This window comes from Acartia tonsa, chromosome 8, assembly GCF_053477335.1.
Source record: "Acartia tonsa isolate MP-2025a chromosome 8, ASM5347733v1, whole genome shotgun sequence".
In the NCBI taxonomy this organism is placed as follows: domain Eukaryota; kingdom Metazoa; phylum Arthropoda; class Copepoda; order Calanoida; family Acartiidae; genus Acartia; species Acartia tonsa.
The window spans coordinates 19392827-19403490 of record NC_137267.1 but is presented as its reverse complement, the minus strand read 5'-3'; the positions used below and the strand labels follow the sequence as shown (position 1 = coordinate 19403490).

At 35.1% G+C, this 10664-nt stretch overlaps 1 protein-coding gene across 1 annotated transcript in view; it reads left to right on the top strand.

Moving 5' to 3' along the window:
- LOC145326186 (alpha-(1,3)-fucosyltransferase C-like) overlaps nucleotides 1-10501 on the top strand; it is a 14790-nt gene extending 4289 nt beyond the window's left edge. Inside the window, exons 4-6 of the mRNA XM_080169340.1 lie at nucleotides 4392-4444; nucleotides 9248-9306; nucleotides 10218-10501. Coding sequence (XP_080025466.1) covers nucleotides 4392-4444; nucleotides 9248-9306; nucleotides 10218-10314 — 209 coding nt within the window. The 3' untranslated portion in view covers nucleotides 10315-10501. The remainder of the gene's footprint in view (nucleotides 1-4391; nucleotides 4445-9247; nucleotides 9307-10217) is intronic.
- The last annotated feature ends 163 nt before the right edge of the window (nucleotides 10502-10664 follow it).

Here is a 10664-nt window from a genome sequence, read left to right as displayed (position 1 = left end):
TCGATTCCTAGTTTTTCAAGTTTTTGTAATTTTCTAAATTCTTTTCAAAGATACAGAGCTGAAATTTTCAGGGATTAATTAATTTTACATTTTTATATTCTTTAAAAAGTTTTGTCTATTGATTGGGGTGCTATATCGAATCCTAGATTTTTAGGTTTTTTGTGATTTTCTCTATTCATATTCAGGATTGACGGCTGAAATTTTCAGGGATTAAATATGCTTATATTTTATATATTTCCATAAAGTTACATAAAAATTTGTCTATTAATTGCGGTGCTAGATTTTTGTCTTAACCTCTTTTCGAGGAAGCTTTGTGTTTATCAAGATCGAAATTAATTTCCTTATTCCAAATTCCAATCCAGAAAAAATGTCGTCTTTGTTTAACTTTCCTAAAGAGTCGCGGCATTTGAATATTGTTTATGTTTGGGTCTCTCCACGTTATGTTTGAATTACATGTGTGTGAATAAGGACATTCGGAGAATTGAGTCGGGCCTATCATTGGTCTCAAAGTGCGTGAATAACCCTAGTATGCCAGGTGCTTAAACCATAAGAACTTGAGGTAGTTTTTTCTTCATTTATAAATAATTGTATGGCATATAGGACGGATTTATTAAGTTTAAAGGCTTTAGCCAGCTACACATGAAACTTTATTATGATTCAAATATTATGTTTTAGTAAATTTTATGTGCTTATATTTATGAAAAAAGCAGAAAATTGAGCGAGCTATCGCTATTGGCAATGAAAGGCTAGAAGTGTTTGATGAACAGTTAAAAGTGTTTTATGATAATCTGAAAGCCTGCCAAAGTTTAAGTTCATGTGGAAATGTGAAATTAAAATCAATTCGTGACATTTTTAGTGAGGTCAAGGACCAATCTGACCTAATAAAAAATCTAAAACTTGCCGTGGAAACTAGTGAGATGCGCGAGTTTAAGCGTGATTTTGATGAAGCTAGTGAACAGAAAAATGTTGCTGACAAAGTTCATGCATCGTTGGAGCAGTGTACAAAAATTCTGCACTGGCTTGACAATGATTCGGACGACGCGAGGTTGAGCACCGTCGCCAAGAACCTCGACATCATTGAGAGAGTGAGGATGGACATAGGAGTGCTCGAGATTTCTGTCGAGTTGCGCCAAGAAGTACGTGATATGTACCGAAGGCTGAGAGAGATGGAACGTCGTACATCTAACTTGGATGAGAGTGGGACATCTGCCGCACTCTCCAGGAGTATGTCTGCCGTGGATATTCGGAGTCCCAACCCGCAGTATGGGCGCTGGGACAATAGCCTGTTGCCGTCGTTTGATGGTACTGACACGGATTACTCCAACTTTAAACAGGTCTTTAAAGATCTGTGCGCTGGTTACAGATTTACTGACCAGAGGCTAAGTCTGATGCTGTGTATGGAAAAAGTGATAACCAATACGGAGCTGCGCAAGCAAGTATCAGCGATTAGGGATCATAATGAACAATGGTCGTTTTTGGATCAGATGTTTTTGTCAAACACCCGCGGGTTTATGAAAATTTTGACTAAGCTGAATAAGATGAAACCTGTGGAGAAACCTGTGGACGTAGTCAGTGCAATTGCTACCTTCAAATGCACCATGCAGGAGGTAGAAGCCATGGTTGGTTCCGAAGCTAAGGATTATCACCATCTAACTCTGATTCATATTTTTAAAGACAAATGTCCAGATGTCCTGAGAGAGAAAATTATGATGGAGTTAGGCAGCATGAACAATCCTAATATCAAGAAGATTGTAGAACTTCTTGATAAGACAAGAGGAGCAATGTTGGCTGGTGATCTGTCCTATGACACTGATGCCGGCAAGAGGAATCGTGATAGAGCTGCCGCCGCGCAAGTAAATGGCCGCAGTGACAATGAAAATGGACGGGCTGGAAAGGACAAAACTTCCAAGTGGAATAGTGCATGTCCTATTGAAAGTTGCAATGATAAACATCCGATTTTAAGAAGATGGATGTTGTTGACCGAAAAAAAGTTGTCCAGCAGAATAAGCCGTGTGAACTCTGCCTGTGTGATGGTCATTCTGCTGACAATTGTACTAAATCGGATAAGCTTGGTGTCTGTGGCACCAATAATTGCAACAGATATCATAGTCATCTGTTGCATGAGGCTAGTGCTAGTGTGAATACAGTCTACAAATCAAGTTCTGCGCCTAGCACATATACCTTCCTGCTGCAGTTAGTTCCAGTTGCAGCTCCTGGCGGCGGCGCCTGCCATGCCGCCGTCATGTTTGATTCAGGTGCGAATCTTCCGCTTGTGTCTGAGAAGCTGTCCAACAAATTGAAGCTGAAATCTACCGGCAGATATACAAACATTTCTGTTGCTGACGGTAGTGAATCATCCTGCCGCAATGTGGTGTTCTATCTGAAGGACAGGGATGGTAATTTGAGGGAATTTGAGGCAGCTGTTATGCCTAACCTCGGAGGTGGCAACGAGATGCGCTCGGTCCATCCTGAAACCGCCGCCAAAATATTTAAGATGCCGCCAGAAAGATTCACATATATTTGTGGAGGCTTGGATATTATCATTGGAAATACCCATCCTGACGTGTTCCCGTCAACCTACCAGAAAGTGGGCCAGTCTATGTTGTGGAGAACCATTTTTGGAAGTGGTTTTATCTGTACAAGTGCTGACTGTGGAGCTGGTGAGCAGAAATCTGCGTATAAAGCTGTCAGTGTTAGTGGAGGCACCTTGCCTGATTTTTTGTCCTCAGAGTCATCCAGGAGCACCTGCAAGGTAACAGATTTGGGTCCAGGATCCAGGTACAGATTGGGTCCAGAATGGTTGCGCCAGGACGAGAGTGCGTGGCCGGTGAAAACTGCTGTAGCTGTTGTTGATGAACCTGTTGGTTCTGCAGTTGATGCTGTTGTTTGTGTTGCAGTCAATTCTAATGTTAAAGATAGAGCTGCAGCCGTTGACAACACTGCTAGGGCGAGCACTGCTGTAGCTGTTGATGATGAACCTGTTGGTTCTGCTTGTGATGCTGTTGATGATGAACCTGTTGGTTCTGCTTGTGATACTGTTGTTGATGAACCTGTTGGTTCTGCAGTTGATGCTGTTGTTTGTGTTGCAGTCAATTCTGATGTTAAAGATAGAGCTGCAGCCGTTGACAACACTGCTAGGGCGAGCACTGCCGTAGCTGTTGATGATGAACCTGTTGGTTCTGCTTGTGATGCTGTTGATGATGAACCTGTTGGTTCTGCTTGTGATGCTGTTGATGATGAACCTGTTGGTTCTGCTTATGATGCTGTTGTTGATGAACCTGTTGGTTCTGCAGTTGATGCTGTTGTTTGTGTTGGAATCAATTCTGATGTTAAAGATACTGCCGCAGCCATTGATAACATTGCTACAGCGGGTGTTGCTGTAGCCGTTCACAATGATGATGCTGAATTTGGTTGTGTTGCAGCCGTTTCTGATAATGAGGTTGGTGCTGTTGTGAATCAAGAATCGACCTGGCTGCAGTTAAATTAAGTTTAAAGGCTTTAGCCAGCTACACGTGAAACTTTATTATGATTCAAATATTATGTTTTAGTAAATTTTATGTGCTTATATTTATGCATTTAACAATGATCTATTAAACCAAATAATTTTTCTTTAAAGCCAAAGTACCCAAAGATTCTTTAACCGTAGAAAAAAAAGATTTTTATAAAGCAAATAATATTGTGTGGATATAAAAACTGGAATTTTGTATTAATTGATTTTGTAATTTCAGGACTTTGAAATAGTTTGTGTCAATAAATCTATACTCAAACCTGCTGTTGAACTTGATGGTTCCTGGTGTTGGGGGTTTTGCCTTGTAAGACTAAGATCTCTAGAACTTCCCGCAAATTCGGAAGTCACACTTAACCAAAGTGTTATGGTTAAGACAATTTTAAGTTTTCGTGATTTTGAAGGTTGTGTGATTTTAAAAGTTTTTGATTTCCCTATTTTATCAAGTTTAATGTTTATTGTAAAGACACTGCTTTATAGTAAATTTTTTTCCCAAAATCCATTCATAATTTTTGAGCTTCGCTACTTAGATCTTACTTGAGATCTTAAAGATAAATAAAAAAAACTTACTGCTTTGTATAATAGGATACTATAATTTGTAAAATTTTGCTCATGGGTCTAAAGGGATAAAACAATGTCCGATAAATTAAAATACATCCCCAATAATGATGCACAAAATTACCCCTTCACTAAATTAAAACTATTGGTTGAAACGTTTGAATACTCAACAAGATTCGACAAATCAAAATTTAATAAAGTCCCAAAGGTTGTTAAGCCAACGAATAAGAAAACGTTATTATAAGACTTTGGGGATTAGTATAATAGACAGCCCAATGTCCCCTCCCTCCCTGAATTTTGCTACTGCAAGAGAATATTTTCTGTTTAGATGCTTGCGAGCTATGTGATAAACTCCATTCAGGAGAACTTCTACAACAAAAGGTAAAATATTTCATTATTATAGACAGCTTTCCGCGGAAAGTAAATAAAAAATTATAAGATTATAACCGGTTTTGTTAGTCCCGAGGGGCTCTAGACACGGGGTTACAAGACTGATATTAAAGTTATGATCGTTATCTTAATATTCCTGGAAAATTATCTGTAATACGATGTTATACATGATTTTAGTGTGGCTGGGAACTGGTTCTAATCCAGCGGATATCAATCAGTTTCGAAGCCATCCTGAAAAAATTGTTTTTATGTTTTCCCTTTCTATATAACTTACACACCTAGATGCAGAGGCGAATTATACTATCCACACCTTTCCGCAAGAATCCGCAAAGTGAGGCGATAAAATTAAGGCCTATATTTCATGTTTTCATTTACAGTTAAATCCTTCTTTCCCCTTCTTCAGAGATATTTAGTTTTTTTAAAAAAATTAAAATCCTTATCATGAAAATCACTAAGACGACTTTCAATTTTTAGGATTAATATATTGCCTATCAAAGATATATTTTATTGAAATACGATTATTGACAATTAATTAGATTATCTTTCAAAATGAAAAAAATTCTAAACTTATTTTTTATATCCCTGAAAATTTTACCTTTGTAAATTTCAAATAAATAATTGTCTGCTAATATGTTCATAACATTCACATAAACAACTCCCAGTGGTAAAAAAAAATAATATTAATTTGTTGTAATTTATAATAGATTTTTAATGTAATAGCGTTCGTATTTGATTTTATAAGATATAATCATTTATAAAAAAAGTGTTATTAGGCAATTAGCATTGGAGTTTTTTTTTATTACAGTCATAGCAGTGCCGCATTATTGCGGTAACCAAGACGAAATTTAAATTATCTCCCGCAAACATGTATTCAATTTGCAAATGAAAAAATTGGGCCCAGATGCAGTAGTCAGAAAGGATAGTTTGAATTATCTAGGTTAAATGTTAAAATTTTTATAAATGGGGGGGGGGGGAGTTCTAACACTTTTACATAAACAGTGATTATAGGCTTTGTCTTTGGAGTGAGAGGATAAATTATTTCACAAAAAAAAGTTTCCTTTTGGGATGAAGTTTTCCTATTCAAAAAAATTAGGATTTGCCTCCAGGTCCAGGTACTGCAGGCCTCCAGGTGGATTCTGGACAGGTAAAAAAAGTTCAAGTCAGAACAAAACTTATTTAACAAAAGTTGCTACTTTATGGGCAGTATGAACTTATTTGAAGAAAATTTTGAAATCATGCTCCAGGTTCAGGAACTGCAGGCCTCTAGGTGGATCCTGGACAGGTAAAAACTGAAAATTTTTACTTTTGAAGTCAGAATAAAACTTATTTAACAAAAGTTGCTACTTTATGGGCAGTATGAACTAATTTGAAGAAAGTTTTTAAATCAGGCTCCATGTACAGGTACTGCAAGCCTCCAGGTGGACCCTGCACAGTTAAAAACTGAAAATTTTCACTATTTAAGCTAGAAAAAAACTTTTTTAACAAAAGTTGTTACTTTATGGATGGTATGAACTAACTTGAAGAAAATCTTGAAATCAGGCTCCATGTTCAGTTACTGCAGGCCTCCAGGTGGATCCTGGACAGATAAAAACTGAAAATTTTTACTATTTAAGTTAGAACAAACCTTATTTTAAAACCTGCTACTTTTTACCTAGTTTACCTAATAAGCTTAAGATTTCAGTAACCACTGAACCGATCAGATTCTTCTCTTCAGGGTATATACCTGTATAGGTCCTGTGGTGGTTTTAGGTTATTTTCGTTGGGCGTGGGACACCCCCAACCCCCCCAAAAATAAAAAAAATTCCCCCTCATTTTTTTTTGAAGATGTAGAGCCAGTGCCTCAATTTTTTTTTGATGATGCAAATGATGAAGATGAAGATCCATCCCATGTACTACATTTTTTTAAATTACTTCTTGGGGCAAAGCCCCTAGAGGCTAGGGGCAAAGCCGCCAGTAAATTTAATAGTAGAAATTTTAGGTTTTAACTGTCCAGGATCCACATGGAGGCCTGGGGTAATTTCAAAATTTTCTTAAAATTTGTTCATACCATACATAAAGTAGCAACTTTTGTTAAATAAGTTTTGTTCTGACTTCAAAAGTAAAAATTTTCCGTTTTTACCTGTCCAGGATCCACCTGGAGCCCTGCAGTACCTGAAACTGGTTAAAATTTTTTTTTTCAAATCAGTTCATACTATCCATAAAGTAAGTTTTTTTCTAACTAGAATTTTTTTACCTGTCTAAAATCCACCTGGAGGCTAGCAGTATCTAAACCTGGAGGCCAAATAAATTATTTTTTTAAAATAGGAAAACTACATCCCAAAAGGATTTTTTTTGTGAAATAATCTCTCCTCTCACTCTAAAGCCAAACCTTATAATCACTGTTTACGCAAAAGTGTCAGAACTTCCCCCCACCCCCCCCCCCCCCCCTCTTAACACTAATTGAAAGGCCATAATTTATTGAATTAAAATGTGATTATCTTCTTCTATAATACAAAGTATTAAATAAAGTAGTAAGCGTTTTTTGTTTGTCCCGAAGGATCTTGCGAACCGCTGAACCGATATTGTTCTCCTTTACAGTGAAGCTTCTTATAGGTTCTGGGAAGGTTTTAAACTATTTTTGGAGAGGGTGTCTTCACCCCACTCCCCCCCAAAAATATTTTTTTATTCTTTTGAAACTCAAATTTAATATGGGATGAGGTCGACTTTTCCCCCTCCTAAATTAAGTGCTCCTAGAGGCTTCTAGGGGCGTAGCCGCTAGTATTATTTAAAGTAGTAAGCTTTTTTTGTGTGTAGCAAAGGATCTTGCTAATCGCTGACCCGATATGGTTCTTCTTTACATTGAAGCTTCCTATAGGTCCTGAGGTGGTTTTAGGCTATTCTATTTTATAGATAAAGTGTGGGTATGGTGTAAGGCTATTTTCTGCCCTTATTTATCCTTTAGAATAGAGCTTCTAGATGCTAGGGGCGCAGCCGCTTGTATATATCAAAGAGCGAAGCTTTTTTATCATTATTAAAAGCGAGTTTTTCTATAATTAGGGTTGGTCAGTCTGTTCGTCCGGAACGGATAGCTCATTTCGTTAATTATGGCATGTTATAGTTGTCCTATCAATTTGAAACTTCATATGTTGATTCCTTTCATAGTAAGGTACAGTTTAGAAAGCGTAGCAACACTATATTCAATACCAGAATGTCTGTATGTCCATTTTAAACATGTCGTTTTTTTACTTTTTCAACAACAAATTTGTATGTGATGTTATTATCCGATTGATCTGATTTTTGGAATACTGATTCCTAGGACAACAAAGTACAATTCCATAAGTGAAGCATCTCTATAATCACCTCCTAAAAATGTATGTATGTCCTTAATTATTATCCTGTATTTCAGCAGTTTTTAACAAATTTACTTACAATTTTTTCGTCTTTTATATATTGATTAATGAGTTCTGACAATCTCCTGGTGTTAAACTTCGTTTTTCAACTGTTTCAGAGCTTCGCTTTTATGGATGTTGTCATTCTTGTTTTTTAATGTCTATTTTTGGGGCGTCCAAATAATTACTGTTTGGAGGGACATATTATAACTTTAGAATTAAGCTGGATATCTAAAAATGTTTCTTAACAGCCATTCTCCTTATTAAAATCTTTATTTTGCACACCTGCGGAATTTGAGGCTTGTGTGCGGCTGTCGATCCCTTGAAATTACTATTCTTAGCCCAACATAAGAAAACTGTATATTCTTTGATAACAGCTGATTTAGTAAACAAAACTTCCTTTTAATGAAAAATTATCTATTTTTGCAAAAATCGTTTTAAAATTTTTTTTTAAAAGTTAGACAGCTTAAAAAATAAAAATAAATTATTTTTATTTTACACCTTTTTTTATTTTGCTGCCTTAATAAGGAAATATTTAATATATTTGAATCGGCTTAATGCAATTTTTTTTCTTTTTTTTTTATGATTATTCAATACGTATGAAAAAGTAACATTTAAAAATCTCGCCACAAGAAGATTTAACAAACAAAATATTGATTTTGAGTACAATTTGATTTTTAAGTTTTAGAAAAACTATAGAAATATTCATAGTTAAGTGTATGTTTACATTTTGAAAAAATTATTTTGCCCTGTTCTATTTAATTAGAACTTTTCAAAAAAACTTCATTTAATAAAAGATTAATATTTTTTAATGTTTTTTAAAACATATTACTTTAGATTGGTTAAAAGTTAATTTTTCTATGTGATTTAGGGGTTGCAATTTTTTTGCAAATTACGTTTTTTGGCTTTTCATTCAAATAAGTTGCACAATTCTGGTTTTTACTGTATAAATTTATTAAATGACTTCAGAAAAACATATTATAATCCTTACATTTACTTTTTTTTCTAACAATCTATTTTTTAGGAGACTTTTTATATCGCTGACAAAAATGGCATTATTCTGCAAAAAAATATTTTTTTTGCAAATTTAAAGATATGAAAGTATTTGATAAATGTTTAACTTTAATTTTTGTTTTAGCAAAATAGATTATTATTTCTTATAAGATGAAAATAAGGTATCGCAAATATTTGTTGCAATTTTAATGCGATTTTATTGCAAATAGGAAGACATAGGATTTTAGTTTTAACAGATTATGATTCTGGACCCAAAATTACATAGGACTGAAGTTTTCGTTTGTTGATTGCTGAAAGTTAAAGTTTCTTGCTCTAGAATCGCTATGTGTACATACAAAGGACAATGCAGTTTGAAAATATGGTTTTCAGACTACATACTTTTCAATTTGTGAATTAAATTGATTGTTTGCAGGTTTATGGTGATATGAGACATTGGTTCAGTCATATATCTGGATGTTTCAAACGAAAAGGGTAAGATTATTTATATTAAAAGTTTATTTTTATCCTTGAGATTTTTTCATCGTTCACCAGCAAAATAGCCAAAAACTCAGAGAGAAGGGGAACAATGAGCTGTTTATTTAGTCTCCAAAGTTTTATAATAACATTTCCTTTTTCGTTGGCATAACAACTTTGAGGACTTTATGTAGGGTAGTTTGATTGATTGATTCAAACGTTTTAACCACTACTTTCAATCTACAGACTGGGTAATTTTGTGTATTATCATTGTGGATGTTCATCAACTTATCGGAAATTGTCATATGCCTATAGATCACTTCTTAAAACCGCATGGAATATTTACTGAAAAGCATAGTCAAATAGGTTTAGCAATTCGCGAGATCTTTAACTATATTTGAATTGAAAGTTGTACGGGATTCCCAGGGAGGAAGAGATCCTTGATTGCACTGGTACCCAAAGATTTATAAACACGATTTTTATTTGTTGTGTCATCTTTGAGTACTTTAATTAAATCTCAATTGTTAAATATAAATCTTTAGTGAACAAACTTTTCTACCGATAATTTTGATCAGAATAAATAATTTTGCACAAATCGCAACTGGGGGTGTATCCAATTGTATCGTCCATGATCTTATTCCTATAATTCCCTGCTTTTGTCAGATAGGTGTGGATCTTAAGGTGGTGAAAAAACGGAAGGCAATACTTACCAATTTAGATTTTTTGCGGGTCTTGACGCCCCAACCTGCAATACCATGACTATGCTCGTTCTTTCACTCAAAATGTCTATCGAGCACTGAAACATCCCAACCTGTTTAAAACAAGTTAATGGTTAGGGTGGGGCGGTTCTGTGCTCGACAAGTCGCTTTGAGGGAAATTACCTTCCATTCTAATTGTAAAATGATACATGACACTTTCCGTATTTTCAGAAAAAGCTGGAACTGGTTATGGACTAGAGCTGGTGCAAGAACGTCTGCACACCCCCACTCCATCAGACAACTATTCAAAAATCCTCCTGTTTTATAGGAAACAAATAAAGAAAAGAAATAAAACGAAGTAGCGGTTTTTTTCTCGAATTTTCACACTAGCTTTTCTCCTATCTATAGCCCCTGCGGGAGACTCTAAACTTGCGGGGCCAATTTCCTATCAATTCAATCGTTTACATTTAAATAACCTAACCTAATAAACTTATCAAATGCTACCGTGAAAATACGACGGACCCCGCTACTTCGTTTTCTATCCATGATCCAAAACATCAATAAAAGCTAAGCTTAACAAGCAAGATGTTTAGAAAAAAATACCAATAAAATAATGTAAATATCTTTTTCAAATTACTTTAAATACAAAATACGTGCTTAATATGCATCTACTTACAT